Source organism: Pelodiscus sinensis, chromosome 31 (genome assembly GCF_052426305.1).
Source record: "Pelodiscus sinensis isolate ZL-2025 chromosome 31, ASM5242630v1, whole genome shotgun sequence".
Lineage (NCBI taxonomy): Eukaryota > Metazoa > Chordata > Testudines > Trionychidae > Pelodiscus > Pelodiscus sinensis.
In genome coordinates this window covers 3,410,187-3,427,738 of record NC_143082.1, presented here as the reverse complement: position 1 = coordinate 3,427,738, position 17,552 = coordinate 3,410,187, and the positions used below count along the sequence as shown (strand labels likewise).

Here is a 17,552-nt window from a genome sequence, read left to right as displayed (position 1 = left end):
TCCCAGAATGCACTGAGGCCAGAAAACTACACTTCCCAGGGTGCTGTGGGACTTACAGCTCCCAGAATGCCCTGGGACCTTAAAACTACACTTCCCAGGATGCTTTTGGGAAAGGAGCTGACTTTTCCAGGACAGCCTTGGCCCTGTTGTGCAGCAGCCACCTCAGGTGTGAGTTGTGGCTGTTGTTTGAGGCCAGAAGTGGCAGGGGCCCTCTGGAAAGTTGCATTGAGAGTTGAGGAGGCTGGATTTAGTCTTTCAGGCTGGCACTTGGCCAGGAGGCTCAGTTGGCTTGTTACTGCAACAGGAACTGGACAGATCCCTGACTTCTGTTGCTAGCTCTGGGAGGGGAGTGAGATCTAGTGGTTAGAGCAGGGGGCTGGGAGCCAGGACTCCTGGGTTCTATTGCTGACTCGCTCACAGCTTCGCTGTGTGAGCTCTGGGACAGCGAGATCCTTACGTTGTCCCTGTATAAAAGGGCAGGGTCGTGAGAGGCCAGGCAGAGTTGTAATGCCCCAGACACACAACTGGGCTGAAATCCTGCCTCTTGCCCTCTTGACCCCGTGGCTGTCTGGTCCGGCCAGCCCTTTGGTCCAGACTACCCCACCTCAAGCCTGTCAGAGCTGAATCTGCCCCTGAGGAGCAGCACTTCTGGTAGGTCCTATGTAAACACCAGTAGGGGGAGTGGCCTAGGTGCTTGCTGTGGGAAGGCCCTCTCTTCTGGGAGGGAGAGGCAGCCATTTGGGGTGTTTGTGTTGTCATGGGGGGGGTTGTGTGTGTGTTGGGGGCAGGCACAGAGAGCCCCATCCTGGAAGGCTGCTGAGCCATCCCAGTGCCCCCTAAATACGCCCGTGACCTGCATTGTCATGCGGGCCGTCCTTAGCAGAATAGCTGTCGCACAGCCTGGCCTGCAGGCCCTGTTCCCGCTCCATTTTTCCATCCATGTACAGAATAAATTTTGTTTTGTGCACCGAGGCATGCACAGGTGTGCACCACCCATATAAATACTGATTGCGGGCACGCTGCTAATCAGCGGGGCAGCACCTGCATCTCTCCTGGGCATCCGCCCAAGTGCTCGACTTACAGGGAACACTGCCACTGGTGGCATTGCGAACTGACACAGATTCCTGCCTCCCAGGAAGGTTTTGCACTGGTTGTTTTGGCAAGGTCCGACGTGGCTTTGTGTGGGTGGTTCCTGGTCTGTGGGGGGCTGGCTTCTGATGGGAAATTTGGCAAGGGGGGACGGTTGTTTGAAGGCCAGAAGAAGGGGTTCAGGAAAGCTTTTATTCAAGTCATGGTCCCTAGCAAGTCTGGGTGTAGCTGCTGAGTGACACCCGGTTTGGGTACCAGCGTGGGGTCGGCGGCCACTAAGGCAAGGGGCCAGAGGGGCTATATTTCCATAGTAAAGCAGGTTCTCACGGGGTTTTTGGCTGGCTGGTCCCATGAGACAATTTACTGTCACCTCGTTTGGAGAAGGCCATTGGACAGGCGTTGAAGGGCCTGTCCTGGACTTTCTCCTCGCCACATGCCCTGTGGTCTGGGGGGGCCTGGCAGGAGGTAGCGGATTTCTAGGTGTGTCCAGGGTGGTTACTGGCTCTAGGAAGGTCAGGCGTGGTGAGCAGTGGGTTTCTTGTCTGTAGTGGATGGTGATGTCCAGGCAGAGTGCGCGGCTCTGGGTGACCTGGAGTGAGTTGCCTCCCGTTCCCGTGCCTCAGTTTCCCCATCAGTAGAATGAGAATGCTTCTGACCTGCTGCCATGCTGAGTGTCTGGGAGAGTGATGGACGGTGGTGGGGGTGGTTGAGTTGTGGTGGAAATCTGTGAGGGTGTTCATCTTGTCTGTCCAGAGGATGAAAATATCTTCACTGTATAGCCTGGATTTCGGATGCGTTTCTCCAGTATGTGTTGTGGAATCTGAACTTGTGTCTGACTGATACCCCCCCCCCTTCATTTTCTACCCCATTGGCTCTGGGAGAAGATGCGGAGGGGCTGGAGACTGACGTCGGAGACCGGAGCAGAGAGACGACCGGCTGGGTGAGGCCAAAAAGGGCTGGGATAGCCCACGTCACAGCTTCAGGGGAGCAGGCCTCCGTGTTCCCCTCTGCCGTCCACTAAGGGCACCCACTTTCGGCTCCTGGACATCATCCCCGCCTGCCTCCCTCCTGACCAGCGGTTTGAGTGCCCATGTGTAAATCTTGCTCCAGCTCCACCTGGCCCTCTGCATGTCCTGCCTGGCCCAGCCGCCCCATACCACACCTGGGAAGCTGCACTTCCTGTAGGACCTACGGAAATGACAGGGCTTGCTTTGCTTTCTCTCCAATAGCTTTGCTGCCATCTTTCTAAGCAGGCTTATATCATGCCAATGGATAAAACCGACGTTTGTTTTTCAGACTTTTTCTTTCTGTGCCTGTCAGTGCTCACGGTGCCGTAACCGTTTTTACTTTTATTTGTATTGATGTAAGTGCTCACAGTTGGGGGAAATTGTGTGGGGGGGGGGGGGTCGGACGACGGGGTGGGGGAGTCAGACAATAATGATTTCATAACAGGAGAAACCAAAGGGGCAAAAGTTAAAACTTTCTAAGTGCCGAGCCACAAACTGTCTAACCCCCTGACAAGCTGCTCGCCTCAAATCCAGCGCCCGGGCATCTCTGAGCAGTTTGGCTTCCTTTGCCTCTATCTCCACGTCCATGATTAGCAGCGATTTATTGGGCGGCTGGACCATGGCTGCCGAGAGGCCACGAGTTAGCGCAAGACAGAGCCCAGCCTGGCTCAGGCCACCTTGGCCGTGGCCTGCGCTGTCTTGTCCTTGTCTGTGGCTCCTGTCGCCTCTTGGTCCCCCGTCCTGCTCTGGCAGGTTCCTGGTGAGCTCCCCCTCCCCCCGCCGCACGGCCGGGAGTCCCCCATCCCTGCCCCCTCCTTTCTAAACAGGCCTCTGGGGGAGGAGATGCATCGAGGTCAGTTTAAGGCCCAGACTGGACTGGGGGGGGGGGGGCTGGTTCCATGGGCACAGAGCCCCCCCTCCTGGCCTTGGATGCTAACGGGTCCCTTTTCTGTTCCGGCACCACCCCATCACACACACACACACACACACACACACACACACACCCCGCTGGTCCCACAGCAACAGTTGCTCCCCATTTGTGCCTGGGGGGGTGGGAGTGATGAGCAAAAGGAGGAAGAAGAACGATCAGGAGGAGGGGGGCTGGATCCAGACAGATGCCCCCTCTCTTGTTTGGGGGGAGCCAGACACCCCTCCCCTCCCCTCCCTGCCAGGGGAGTCCCCAATCCCCAACCCAGCCCCCCTCCCAGCCCCCCTCTTGTGTGCGGGGAGCCAGACACCCCGGTCCCTCCCATACCTGCTGGGGGGAGCCCGCAAATTCCACCCCAGCTCCTCTCTTCTGTGGGGGGAGCCAGACACCCCCGCCCCTCCCATCCCTGCCAGGAGAGGGGGAGCGGACAGACACACACACACACACCCGAGCAGCCAGCCCGGCCGCCGAGGGGGGGAATGGGGCGGGGCGCGCCCATCCCCGCTGCCCGGCCTCTGGGCTGGGCTCCGGTGGCGGCGGGTGGTTTCTCCTTCGGGGCGGATTAAAGATCCCCGCTCCCCCTCCCGCCCCCCCCCGCTGGCTGCCGGCCCAGCCCCCCCGTTGTGTGTTGCGAAGCGGAACGTGAGCGAGGCGCTAAGCGGCTGTTATGCAACCGGGTGACCCAGTAACACACATTCCGCGCAGCGCCCGGCCCGGCCGGCCCGAGAGGTACCGAGCTGCCGCGGGAGGGGGGCTGGGTGTGGGGGGTTGTGTGGCTGCGCGTGTGGTGCGTGTCCGCGTGTGCGTGTTTCGTGTGTGCGTCTGCTCGGTGCGGGGTGTGTGTTGCGTGTTGTGTATGGACGGGCTTGTGTGTTCGAGGCTGTTGTGTGTGTGTATCTAAGCGTGTTGTGATAGTGTCAACTGTTTTGTATGTTGGGCGGGTACAGTGTATGTACAGTGTGCAGTGGGTATGTCCTGTGTGTGTTGCCTGCTGTGTGTACTGTGTTGTGTGTCTAAGCGTGTTGTGTTTGTGTGTGTTCTGTGTTTGGAGGGGTGTAGCGTGTCTTCTGTGTACAGTGTGTATATACTGTGTCTTGTGAGGGGTTCATATGTGTGTTTAGTGTGTTGTGTGTCTAAGTATCTTGGGTTTCTATGGTGTGTTTTGTATGTTTAGGGCATGTGCCTTGTGTTATGTATGTGTCTTGTGGGTGCAGTGTGATGTGTTGTTTGGTGTGTATTGCGTGTGTAATGTGTTGTAAGTCTAAGCATGTTGTGTTTGTATGATATGTTGTGTAAGTTTGGGGTGAGGTATGATGTATGTATTCTGCTTTGTGGGTTGCATGTTGTCTGTATCTTGTGTATCAACTGTGTTGTGTACATAAGCATGTTGTCTATGTAGTGTGTGTGTGTATGTATAATGTGTGTATATGGTTTAAGGGGTGTTTGGTGTGTATTTGTATGATGTGTTGTGTATATTTTGGGGTACATTGTGTATGTGTTGTATGGTATGTGTGTTTATATAGTGTATACATATGCTCTGTGTATATGTTGTTTGCCTTGTGTGGTTATGTAACTGTTATGGCTGTGTGTATTCCTTTTGTTTGTCACATGCATGTATGTAAAGCAGTGTGTGTGCATTGTGTATATTGATTTTGTGTTACATGTGTGCTTGTAGGTCTGATTCACTGGGGTTCTGTCGTGTGTATACCTATTGTGTATTGTGTCTGGCTATATTGTATGCACACATTGGGCTATGTTGTGGTGTGTGTTTGTTCCATGGGGCATACTTTCCATAACACTCCTTGAAACTCTTCAGCATCAGGGAATTGGTGCTGCTGAATCAAAGCCATGACACACACACACACATGCGCACGCACACACACACACACACACACCCGTTACATTGCCAGTCACTCCCCTCAATCCTGACCTACTTTTGCAGGGCGTGTGTGTTGTGTGTAGCAGGCAGAGCCAAGCCAAAAGGAGCCGAGGTGGGCGGGGTACGTGTGCGTGTGAGGGGGAGGCAGAAGGTTTGCGAGCCATCAGCGGAGGGTGGGTTGGGCCCTGGAGCAGATTCGGGGTGCAGGGTGGGTTTGGAGCGGGGCTGTGTCTGCACCAGCAAAGTTGGGATCCCGACATTTCAAAGCATGGGAGTGCTGTCTGCAAAGTGTGGCGTGACATTTGTAAATACCGTGTGCTACGCGCACACATACACACACACACACTTTCTACATATGCACAACTCACCTTTCCCTACACACAAGGAATGTGCACACCCACTCACCATCTCGACACACAGATGTTCCCAAGCCCACACCCCCCATCTACATGCACACACCCCAACTACACATACACATCTTCCAACACACACAAACACACCATCTACACACACACATCTCCCAACACACACACACACCCCATCTACATATACACATCTCCCAGCACACACGCACACACCATCAATACACACATATCTCCCAATGCACACACACACCCCATCTACACACACATCTCCCAACACACACACACCCCATCTACACACACATCTCCCAGCACACACGCACACACCATCTATACACATACATCTCCCAACATGCACACACACACACCATCTACACGCATGCATCTCCCAACACCCTCCTCCATCCACACCCCTCTTACTCTCACATTTGCATGCTGGCTTTCACTGCCAGCTCAGATCCCAGCTAGGTGGGGCAGAGGGGTCAGTGAGGGGCAGGGCTGCGGGGCCTCTGTTGTGTTGGGGGCATAGGGACAAGGTTGGATGCACCGGTCCGGCTCCTTCCTCCTCTTCCCTCACAGAGTCAAACCAAGGGGAGCGACTCCCCCGCCACCACTCGGCTCTCCCCACCTGTCTGGGCTGTGAGCCCTCCCGGGCAGCCTCTGGTCGAGGGGCCCCTGTCCTGGCTAGTGTATGACAGCTGGGACCAGGCTGTTTATGGAAGGGAGGTCATGGTCCTACACCCTCCATGGGGGGCCCAGATTAATAGCCATAGGTCCCCCAAGCTGGGCAGGGATCCCAGCATTATCTCGGGTGTCATCTCCATGCGCCGAATGCTGCTGTGGGGAGACGCGGTTGGGAAGAGCTGGTTGGGGAAAATTCACCAGTGGAACTCCCTGCCACAGGATCAGCTCGGCTCAAAGGCCGGGACTGTGAGTCTGATCTTCCTGTGGTGCAAAATGTGCCCATCATCATGGCATCTGGGCAGATACATTCGATAGTCTCTTCCTGAGGCCTGTGGGCAGTCCAGGCCACCCCCTCTCTAACTGCTAGACCTCACTCCCTTACCCGAGCTGAGAACAGAACCCGGGAGTCCTGGCTCCCATAGTTATCACTGAAGGCCTCCCCTTTGTGTTGTCTCTGGTGAGCATGGGGCAGCCCGTGGGATGACCGCTCTGCCACCACCCGCATGGGCGAGGGTAGCTCGGGGCGGGGCAGCGGGGTCCCGGCCAGGACGTGTGACTCCTGCTCTGCTCTGTCCCGCGGGGCTGATAACAGCCCAGGGCGGGCACAGAGACCTTGGAGCGGAGGCTGTGGCTGGGATCAAAGTGTTTTATGGCTGGGAAGGTGACCTCGCTCGGGGAGGGCAGGGGTGAGCGTGGAGGCCTGGGGGCCAGGACTCCTGGGTTCTCTCCCCACCCCTGGGAGGAGGGGGGCCTGATGGGGTAAGGTGGGAGGGCACCCTGGGTGAGCTAGCTGGGCCCCTGGGCCTCGTCGCAGGCAGATGCAGGCTGTGCCGGCCTGTTGCTTGGCTGGGTACAGGTCCTGGCGAGGGTGGGGGGGTGAGAAGCCAGGGCTGGCCCAGAGGCCTTGCCGACAAGGGGGATGGTGCCACGGGCGATGGCTCCTCTCCAGCCCCGCCAGGGACAGAACATTCCTGCTTGGCAGGCGAGCGCGGCGTTATATAAGGTTACATCACGCGGCGCTGGGAGCCGGGGAGGGGGCAGGCAGGAGAGAATCCCGGGGCCGGCCACGGTCTTGGCTCCTCGAGGGACTCCCCCGGGGCCCAGAGCTGGGGAGGTCTTAGGTTCTGGGGGGAGGGGGCATGGACTGTGGGGAAGGGTCCTGGCCCCTGGCCAAGCTGGGATGCCCAGGGTTTCACTGAGTCTAGAGGGCCTGGTGCAGCCGGGAATCTGGGTTGTCTTCCCAGCTCGGGGTGGGGAGCGGAGTCTAGTAGTTAGAGCGGGGGCAGGGCATTCTAGGAGCCATGGCGCCTCGGTTCTTTCCCCAGGTCTGGGGTGGGAATGGTGTCTAGTGGGTGGTGGGGAGAGGGGGCTAGGAGCCTGGGTTCTGTTCCCAGCATGGGGAGGGAAGTGGAGTCAAGTGGTTACAGCAGAGGTGGCTTTGGGAATCAGGGCTCCTGTGTCCATGTATTTGCATGATACCTGCTGAGAACCCATGGCTCAGGACTGGAGGGGGCTCGTTCCCGCCGCCAGCCCCGATTCCCGGATCTGCTTGGCCCCTGCCAGCCCGCGCAGTGGCCAGGCTCCGGTCGCAGGCGTTGCGGTGTGGCGCCCGCTGTCGTGCCTGGGCTGCGAGCTCTGGAGAGGTTGGGTTTGATCCTGGGAGGGCAGGTGCTGTGACCACACGCCCCTCCCCTCGTCTGAGGTCTGCTTCTCCTGTGGCTCGCCCCCGCTGACCCCGGGAGTCCTCCCAGAGTCAGACCCAGGCTGCCTTTCCTTCTCATCCCTGGGCCGGGGCCTTGGCAAGCGGGATCCGCCCTATTCCTGCTCCGCTGGGGTGATGTAACCCTCCCCGGAAAGGCCCGCTTAGCCCAGGCGGATGCTGAGTCGCTTCCTTGGCTCTGGTTTATTGGGTTAGTAGGGCAAAGCTGCTCCCGAGCCAGAGCAGAACACGGGGGGGGTAGGGGGTGGACCGAGAGGTATCTGGGGGCATGGGTGGGCCTGGGGAGGGGATGCCAGGGATAGGGAGATGGGCCTGTCCCCAGCTCGCCCTTCCCTGAGCTATGTGTTTTGCTAAAGCACCAGCTCCTGGAGTCACGTGACATAAGAGACCCTCAACTTTTGTTGACATTCTGGGAAAGGTATTACTGCTGTTTATTAGGTGTAATACGGGAGTGCCTAGGCGTCCAGGCCACGGACCAGGACTCCATGTGCTGGGCACTGCACATTATGTATTAGGTGTATTACGGTAGCTCCCAGGACCCTGTTGTGCTAGGACTAGCTGGCCTGCTAGATGGGTGTGTGTGGGGACGGACAGACAGACTGCCTAGAGTAGCCCAGACGGACGTCCGGGGAGCCGACCTTTCCCAGAGGGTGCTGGCCGCTGCCTCCAGCTAACCCCGTGACCTGGGGCAATGACACCCCGCTGGGAAGTAGGTCAGTGGCACCCCGGTTGCCAGCGCATCCAGGCGACACCCCGACTCGCTCTCCCCGGAGACCATGCCCGGCCCAGCCCGGCCCACCGCGGCTCCGCATGCCAAGAGGACACGGGGCCGGGGCGGGTCCTCCCTGGGAGGGGAGGCGGCTTATTTTGCTGAAAATTCTCTGAGGGCCTTGACCTAGAAAGCGAAGAAAACAGAGGAGGTGACGGGATGGTGGGAGTGACGCAGTAGAGAATGCTGGGCTGCAGGGAGGGGCAGAGCGCAGCAGGGGGCGCTGTGCTGGGGGAGGGGCAGAGCGCAGTGGGGGCGCTGTGCTGGGGGATCAGGTCAGGGCTCAGCAGGGGGCGCTGTGCTGGGGGGAGGGGGCAGGGCTCAGCAGGGGGCGCTGTGCTGGGGGGAGGGGGCAGGGCTCAGCAGGGGGCGCTGTGCTGGGGGAGGGGCAGGGCTCAGCAGGGGGCTCTGTGCTGGGGAGGGGGCGGGGCGCTGTGCTGGGGGGAGGGGGCAGGGCTCAGCAGGGGGCTCTGTGCTGGGGGAGGGGGGGGGCAGGGGGGGGCTCAGCAGGGGGCGCTGTGCTGGGGAGGGGGCGGGGCTCAGCAGGGGGCGCTGTGCTGGGGAGGGGCAGGGCTCAGCAGGGGGCGCTGTGCTGGGGGAGGGGCAGAGCGCAGTGGGGGCGCTGTGCTGAGGGATCAGGTCAGGGCTCAGCAGGGGGCGCTGTGCTGTGCTGTGCTGGGGGAGGGGGCAGGGCTCAGCAGGGGGGCTCTGGGGGAGGGGGGGGCAGGGGGCTGGGGAGGGGGCGGGGCGCTGTGCTGGGGGGAGGGGGCAGGGCTCAGCAGGGGGTGCTGTGCTGGGGGATCAGCAGGGGGCGCTGTGCTGGGGAGGGGGCGGGGCTCAGCAGGGGGCGCTGTGCTGGGGAGGGGCAGGGCTCAGCAGGGGGCGCTGTGCTGGGGGATCAGCAGGGGGCGCTGTGCTGGGGAGGGGGCGGGGCTCAGCAGGGGGCGCTGTGCTGGGGAGGGGCAGGGCTCAGCAGGGGGCGCTGTGCTGGGGGATCAGCAGGGGGCACTGTGCTGGGGAGGGGTCGGGGCTTAGCAGGGGTCGCTGTGCTGGGGAGGGGCTCAGAAGGGGGCGCTGTGCTGGGGGGGCAGGGCTCAGCAGGGGGCGCTGGACTGCAGAGAGCAGGGTGGGGGCTGGGGGGGCAGGGCATCTTTTCTCACAGTCAGTGCTGACTCACTAGCCCTGCCCCCACTCTCAGAGCTGGGCATAGAACCCAGGAGTCCTGACACCAGCCCCCGCCAGATGGGCCCAGGGTCTGATCTGGGGCAGGAGACCAGGTTAGAGGGACCACTGGCCTGGTTTGCTCCTGTAACCCCTGGGAGGCCTATGCTGTGTGCCCAGCCACCCTGGGTCTGGTGCACGCTGTGACCAGACAGCCCTGGGGTGCAGCTGAGCCAGGGGGCAGGATGTGGGGCAGGCCACTCTCATTATGGCCGCAGCCCGAGTGAAAGCGGAAATCTGAGAGCCGGGGCAGCGGCTGTGGGGGGCTCGTGGCTGGGGAACCGGACATCTGGGTTCTCCCCGCAACTCTGTTACTGACCTGCTGGTGTCCCTGCCTCTCTGTGTGACTCAGTTTCCTTCCCTACCTTGTGTCTGTGTAGATTGTAAACTCGGCGTGGCAGGGGCGCTCTCTGGCACTGTGCCACATCTGGAGCAACTGGGGCCTGGTCCATTCCTGGGGTCCCTAGTTGCTACCGTAATACACCTAATAAATAACAGGTAAAGGAAGCAGGATTATCCCCCAGTTTACAGATAGGGAAACTGAGGCACAGAGCGATGTAAGGGACGCAGGCTAGATGGTGGAGCTCGGCTGCTCCATGAAGGGCAGATGCTTTTGCAAACTGGACCTCACATAAGCTCTTAAAAATCTGGCCCTGGTCTAAAAGGCCTGAGACACCTATCTTGCATTGGTCCCAACGGTGCCTAAACCCCTTTGGTGACCTCCGGGCATGCCCCAGATCTCTCAGGACGCCTGCCCTCTTCTATCGGCCACCCTCAGCTTCCAGCCTCCCCACCCGCCGCTTTCTTCTCCCCTCCTGACCCAGATCTCAGCTCCTGCTCAGATAATCTCCCCAGGCAGCGTGGATCTAAGTCCCCCGGGGCTCTTGGCTGCTTCCAACCTTCCCCCTTCCTTCCCGCCCCGGCGCCCCGTCCTGCCCCGGCATTCCCACTAGCAGCACCTCTTTCTAGGCTAGTGGGTTACTGGCGCCGAGGCGGCAGTGTTGTGCCATACGCCGGCAGCCGGCCTGTTTTGACTGCCGGGGCTGATAAATATTCAATGTTTACTGACCTATATTCCTGGTACTCACATCTGCCGGGCCAGCTTACGGGGGTGGGGGCGCAGGGGCCGAGCGTGCTGCTCCACACACACACACACGCCCCGGCTGGAAAAATTCCTCCCCGGGACTGGGTCAATTGCACAAGAGGCTCTTATGACCCACTGGGTGTCCTGCCTTATGCAACCCACCTCGCCGCGCCAGCCCCACTGGCCTCCTTCCGGGAACATGCCCGACCGCGGGAGCAAAGCAAGGGGGAAGCCGGCTCGCTCTCCAACTGCCCAGGCCGTCTACCCATAGGTGCCGCACAGACAGGCACCCACAGGGTCCAAGCAGGGGCGCAGGCAAGGTGGGGTGTTGTGTGTGTCCCCCCATGGTGTGTAGTGTGGGTCCAGTGTGTAATGTGTTCTGTATGTGCATGGTGTGTAGTTGTGTGTGTGCACTGTGTGGTGGTGTTTGCAGTGAGGGGGGCTGCATGGTGCGTAGTGGGTGTGCAGTATCTGCTGGGTGGTGTGTAGTGTGAGGCTGGGTGGTGTGTATTGTGCGGGGGGGGCGTTGAACAGTGAGTGTGTTGTGCTGTGTGTGATGGGGGCATATGCACGTTTGTATTGTTGCATAATGTGTGTGTGCCTTGTGGGCTGTGTATTTTGCTGTGTCTGTGTGGGGTGGAGGGTGAAACTGGTGTGCGTGTTGTGTGCGGTGTGTAGGCTAAGGCTATAGTATGTGTGTGTTGTGCTGGTGTAGTTGTGCAGTGTATGGTACAGTGTGGGTGATGGGCAGTGTTGTATCTGTGTAGGGTACAATGTATAATTGTGTAGTGTGCCGTGTGTGATGTATGTGTATGTGCGGTATAGAGTTTGACATGTGCAGTGTTCAGTGTGTGTTGTGCAGTGCATGCAATGTCTTTGTGGGGTATGGTGTGTAATCGGTAGCTACTGTGCGTATGTGACGTCTGTGTGCAGTGTGTGATGTGTGTGCGTGTGGTGTGTGTGGCCTGCAGTGTATGATGAGGCGTGTGTTGTATAGTTGTTAGCCATGTGTGCTAGGTAGAATGCAATAAGTACATGCCTGGTGTGTGTGAATTGTGTAGTTGTGGGCAGTGTATGGCATGCATTGTGTGTTTTTACGCAGTGTGTGACATGTTTGCATGCACAATGTGCATGATATGTGCATGCATGGTGCACAGTGTGTAGCGGTATGTAGTGTGTTGTGTCTGCAGTGTGTGATGTGCATGGTGTTTGGACGTAAAGTGTGTAGTATTTTTACACGTGATGTGCTGTGCGTAGCTGGCTACAGTGTCTGCTGGTGCAGTTTGCCTAGTGTGTGCGTGTGCAGTGTATATTTGTGTATGTGTGCAATATGCAGTGTATGTGTACCAAGTGTGTAGGGTGTACTGTATGTGCATGTGTGTAGTTGTGTGTGTGCACTGTTTATACTGTGTGTGTGCAGAGTGTATAGTGCGTCTATGACATATAGTTCTGTGTAGCATTGTGTAACTGTGTGTGTGTGTGCCCGGTGTACAGTGTACGCACGCAGTGTGCAGTGTGTGCGTGTGCGGTGTGTAGCTGTGGGCAGCCCTGACACACGGCGGGCCGCGGCACACGTGTCGCTGTAGCGGGAGGAATGTGGCTTGTGCTGCCCGCTGGGCCCGGAGGCCTCTCCCGCCCTGCCCAGACCTGCTTGCCTGTGGCTTATGTAAGCAGGGGTGTGACCGCCTGTGTCCTTCCTCCTAGGTGTTCCCTCCTCCTCCCGGACCTGCCACGGCCCCGGCACCCGCCTGCCTCACATCCACAGCACCCGCAGCCCAGCCGCGTCGCTGCAGCCAGCCTCCCGGAGCCGGGCCCGGGAACCAGAGTGCCTGGCGGGAGGCCAGTGCCTTCCCAGCGTGCCCGGCGGGCGAGGAACAGAGCCAGCCGAGCCCGAACCGCCCTCCGGCGTCCTACCGCCGCATCTCCGGGCGCCAGGAAGATGGTCGGCAAGTGCCCAAGCTACCTGCTGGTGCCTGAGGGTGCCCATTGCGGCTGGTCGGTTGCGGCTGGAGGAGCGCTCACGGCAGGAGTTTGCCTGGCCAGCCGGCTGGTTAACTGCTTGGACTGAGGCGTCGCCGAGGCTCATCCGTGGGCTGGGCAGAGCTCTGGGACGCGTTCTCCATCTCCCAGGGAGCCATCTCTAGCATCCGGGCCCCTACCCTGCCGGCTCGGGCTCTCTGAGGGTGCCGAAGGGCTGGGTGTCAGGACTCCTGGGTTCCATTTCTGGCCCTGCGATGGAGGGGCTCGGCTCGCCCGCCCTGTGCGTGGCAGGCAGCCCCCCGCCGGAGGATGCGGGGCAGCGGGCCCGGGCGCTGAAGGGCAAGGCCAGCGCCAGCTGCCGGCGCAAGCGGGAGTTCATCTCGGACGAGAAGAAGGACGCCAGCTACTGGGAGAAGCGCCGGAAGAACAACGAGGCGGCCAAGCGCTCGCGGGAGAAGCGGCGCTTCCACGACATGGCGCTGGAGAGCCGGGTGCTGGCGCTCAACGAGGAGAACCTGCGCCTCCGGACGGAGCTGCTCCAGCTCAAGCTGCGCTTCGGCCTCATCAGCACCGCCGCCTTCGTGGAGAGGAGCCAGCAGCTCAGCGCCGCCAGCAGGGAGCGCGGCGGGGGCAGCAGCGGCTACTCCAGCGCCGCCTCCCGGGCCCAGCATTCGGAGGACTCGTCCGAGACGGAGCAGTCCGGCCGGGACGCCGCGGGGGCCAAGTACTCGCCGCGGGGCTCCCTCTCCGACATGTCCGACGGCTCCTCGCGGGACAGCCCGCTGCCGCGGACGCCGGGGGAGGCGCAGGCCGTGAGCAGGGCCCGGGGGGACAGCGTGGCCCTGCGCCCCCCCACCCCCAAGGCCCCGGCCTCCCGGGGCGTCATCCTCTTCAGCGCCAACGGCTTCACTGCGGTAGAGCCCCCCAGAGCCTGGGAGGTGCCGGAACAGGGGGACGGGGCGGAGGAGGAAGAGTTGAAGGCCCTGGGGAGTTATGCCCAACAAATGCCCAGGGGTCACCATGGCGACTGTGAGGCCTACAGCCAGCAGGGGGCGCTGCAGGGCCCCCCTGAGCAGTATGGCTGCCCACGGGCCGAGGACTATAGCGCCCCTGCTGGCTTCCTTGGGGAGGGGGCGGTGCGGGGGGCCAGGGCGGGGCCCCTGGAGATGGTGGTGGAGCCGAGCTCCCCCCTCACGGGTTACTCCAGCGAGGAGAGTGAGGAGGAGCCCGGCTGGGGCTGCCCGTCCGCCCCCTACCCGCCCACCCCGGACGTCAAGCTGGCCGCCCTGCCCCACAAGTTGCGCCTCAAGTGCCGGGCCCACAGCAGCGGTGGCCAGGAGCTGGGCCCTGAGCCTGGCACCCCCGGCTGCCTCCAGGAGGTGCCAGCCGACTGGGAGAGCGAGAGGCACGAGGAGATGGCGGCCCTGGTGCGGCGGGCGCTGCTCCTCAACGGGCCCCCCCCGGCCAGCAGCGCCCTGGACGGACCCCTCTACTGCAGCCCCCCACTGGCCCCAAGCGGGCCGGAGCCCGAGGACTTCGCCAGGGGATGGGACGAGGGCGCCAGGCCCATATGAGCCGCACGGAGCTCGGCCCCGTGAACAGCCACTGCCAGGGCAGATAACACGGACACTACAAATGGACCGGCCTCCGGCACAGGGGGTCGGAGCAGCAGGATCCCTTCCTGCCGGGCCTGGGGGTCCGAGAGCAGCAGGATCCCGCCCTGCCGGGCCTGGGGGTCCGAGAGCAGCAGGATCCCGTCCTACTGGGCCTGGGGGTCCGAGAGCAGCAGGATCCCGTCCTACTGGGCCTGGGGGTCCGAGAGCAGCAGGATCCCGCCCTGCCGGGCCTGGGGGTCGGAGCAGCAGGATCTGCTTGGCCGGGCTCACTGATCTGGAAGTTGTGGGATGTTTCCCGCGAGCCGACGTCTGAGGGCCAGCCGCGCAGCTGTGCGGGGAGAGGACTGAGAGGGGTCTCCCCGTCCTCCCACCCCCTTCAGCTTTGGGCCCCCCACGGTGCAGCCAGGGCCTGAGACCAACAGCCTCCTTCATGCTGGGCCTGTTCTCACCAGCTGTGCTCCCTTGGACACCTGAGACTCAGGAAGGGGGGGGGGGTTCTGAGTTGGGAAACATTTGATGAAAATAAAACTGTATCTTCACAACATCCAAATAAACATCCAGAAAGAATTTAGATTTACCAGAGAGTGTGTGTGAGTGTGCGTGTGCGCGCGTGTGTGTGTGTATGTGGCGGGGATATGCGAGGATAGATGGACCAAGATGCATGGGAGTGTGGGGATGGATGGACCGACGGATGGATGCTGGGGTGTGTGCAGACGGATGGACGGACAGATGGATGCCGGAGTGTGTGCAGACAGACGGATTGACGCATGGATGCCGGGATGTGTGCGGACGGACGGATTGACGGATGCCGGGGTGCGTGCAGATGGATAGACAGATGGATGCCGGGGTGTGGACAGACGGATGGATGGATGCCAGGGTGTGTGCAGACGGATGGATTGACGGATGGATGGATGGATGCCGGGGTGTGTGCAGACGGATGGACAGACAGATGGATGCCGAAGTGTGGACAGACAGACGGATGGATGCCGGGGTGTGTGCAGATGGACGGACGGACAGACGGATGCCGGAGTGCGTGCAGATGGATGGATGCTGGGGTGTGTGCGGACGGACGGACGGACGGATGGATGCTGGGATGTGTGCAGACAAACGGATGGATGGATGGATGCCGGGGTGTGTGCAGACGGACAGATGGATTCCGGAGTGTGTGCGGTTGGACAGACGGACGGATGGATCCCGGGGTGTGTGCAGACAGATGGGTGGACGGATGGATGCCCGGCTGTGTGTGGACGGATGGATGGATGCTGGGGTGTGTGCAGGCGGACGGACGGATGCTGGGGTGTGTGCGGACGGACGGACAGATGGATGGATGCCGGGGTGTGTGCAGACGGACAGACGGATGCCAGGATGTGTGCGGACGGACAGACAGACACATGGATGCCGGGGTGTGTGCGGACGGACGGAGGGATGGACGCCGGGGTGTGTGCGGATGGACGGACGGAGGGATGGACGCCGGGGTGTGTGCGGACGGACGGACGGAGGGATGGACACCGGGGTGTGTGCGGACGGACGGAGGGATGGATGCCGGGGTGTGTGCAGACGGACGGAGGGATGGACGCCGGGATGTGTGCGGACGGACGGAGGGATGGACGCCGGGATGTGTGCGGACGGACGGAGGGATGGACGCCGGGGTGTGTGCGGACGGACGGAGGGATGGACGCCGGAGTGTGTGCGGACGGACGGATTGATGGGTGGACGCCGGGGTGAGTGCGGACGGACGGAGGGATGGACGCCGGGGTGTGTGCGGACAGACGGACGGAGGGATGGACGCCGGTCTGAGTGCGGACGGACGGAGGGATGGACGCCGGAGTGTGTGCGGACGGACGGATTGACGGGTGGATGCTGGGGTGTGTGCGGACGGATGGAGGGATGGACGCCGGGGTGTGTGCGGACGGACGGAGGGATGGACGCCGGGGTGTGTGCGGATGGACGGAGGGATGGACGCCGGGGTGAGTGCGGACAGACGGATTGACGGGTGGATGCTGGGATGTGTGTGGACGGACAGAGGGATGTATGCCGGGGTGTGTGCGGACGGACGGACGGAGGGATGTATGCTGGGGTGTGTGCGGACGGACGGACGGAGGGATGGACGCCGGGGTGTGTGCGGACGGACGGACGGAGGGATGGACGCCGGGGTGTGTGCGGACGGATGGAGGGATGGACGCCGGGGTGTGTGCGGACGGACGGAGGGATGGACGCCGGGGTGTGTGCGGACGGACGGACGGAGGGATGGATGCCGGGGTGTGTGCGGACGGACAGAGGGATGGATGCCGGGGTGTGTGCGGACGGACGGAGGGATGGACGCTGGGGTGTGTGCGGACGGACGGACGGAGGGATGGACGCCGGGGTGTGTGCGGACGGACGGAGGGATGGACGCCGGGGTGTGTGCGGACGGACGGACGGACGGATGGACGCTGGGGTGTGTGCGGACGGACGGACGGAGGGATGGACGCCGGGGTGTGTGCGGACGGACGGAGGGATGGACGCCGGGGTGTGTGCGGACGGACGGACGGAGGGATGGACGCCGGGGTGTGTGCGGACGGACGGACGGAGGGATGGACGCCGGGGTGTGTGCGGACGGACGGACGGAGGGATGGACACCGGGGTGTGTGCGGACGGACGGAGGGATGGACGCCGGGGTGTGTGCGGACGGACGGACGGAGGGATGGACGCCGGGGTGTGTGCGGACGGACGGAGGGATGGACGCCGGGGTGTGTGCGGACGGACGGATGGAGGGATGGACGCCGGGGTGTGTGCGGACGGACGGACGGAGGGATGGACGCCGGGGTGTGTGCGGACGGACGGACGGAGGGATGGACACCGGGGTGTGTGCGGACGGACGGAGGGATGGACGCCGGGGTGTGTGCGGACGGACGGACGGAGGGATGGACGCCGGGGTGTGTGCGGACGGACGGAGGGATGGACGCCGGGGTGTGTGCGGACGGACGGACGGAGGGATGGACGCCGGGGTGTGTGTGGACGGACGGACGGAGGGATGGATGCCGGGGTGTGTGCGGACGGACGGACGGAGGGATGGATGCCGGGGTGTGTGCGGACGGACGGACGGAGGGATGGACGCCGGGGTGTGTGCGGACGGACGGAGGGATGGACGCCGGGGTGTGTGCGGACGGACGGACGGAGGGATGGATGCCGGGGTGTGTGCGGACGGACGGAGGGATGGATGCCGGGGTGTGT

The 17,552-nt window shown here is 62.0% G+C and overlaps 1 protein-coding gene across 2 annotated transcripts; it reads left to right on the top strand.

The window, feature by feature from the left end:
• The first annotated feature begins 3,517 nt into the window (after positions 1-3,517).
• LOC142818962 (uncharacterized) lies at positions 3,518-14,297 on the top strand. Of its 2 annotated transcripts, none has more exons than XM_075902377.2 (2): positions 3,518-3,753; positions 12,448-14,297. In XM_075902377.2, the coding sequence occupies exon 2, from the start codon at positions 12,978-12,980 to the stop codon at positions 14,295-14,297; it is 1,320 nt and encodes a 439-aa protein (XP_075758492.2). In that variant the 5' UTR covers positions 3,518-3,753; positions 12,448-12,977. The 2 variants fall into 2 exon arrangements, with proteins under 2 accessions (XP_075758492.2, XP_075758493.2); XM_075902378.2 differs by lacking the exon at positions 3,518-3,753 and adding an exon at positions 10,825-11,063.
• The last annotated feature ends 3,255 nt before the right edge of the window (positions 14,298-17,552 follow it).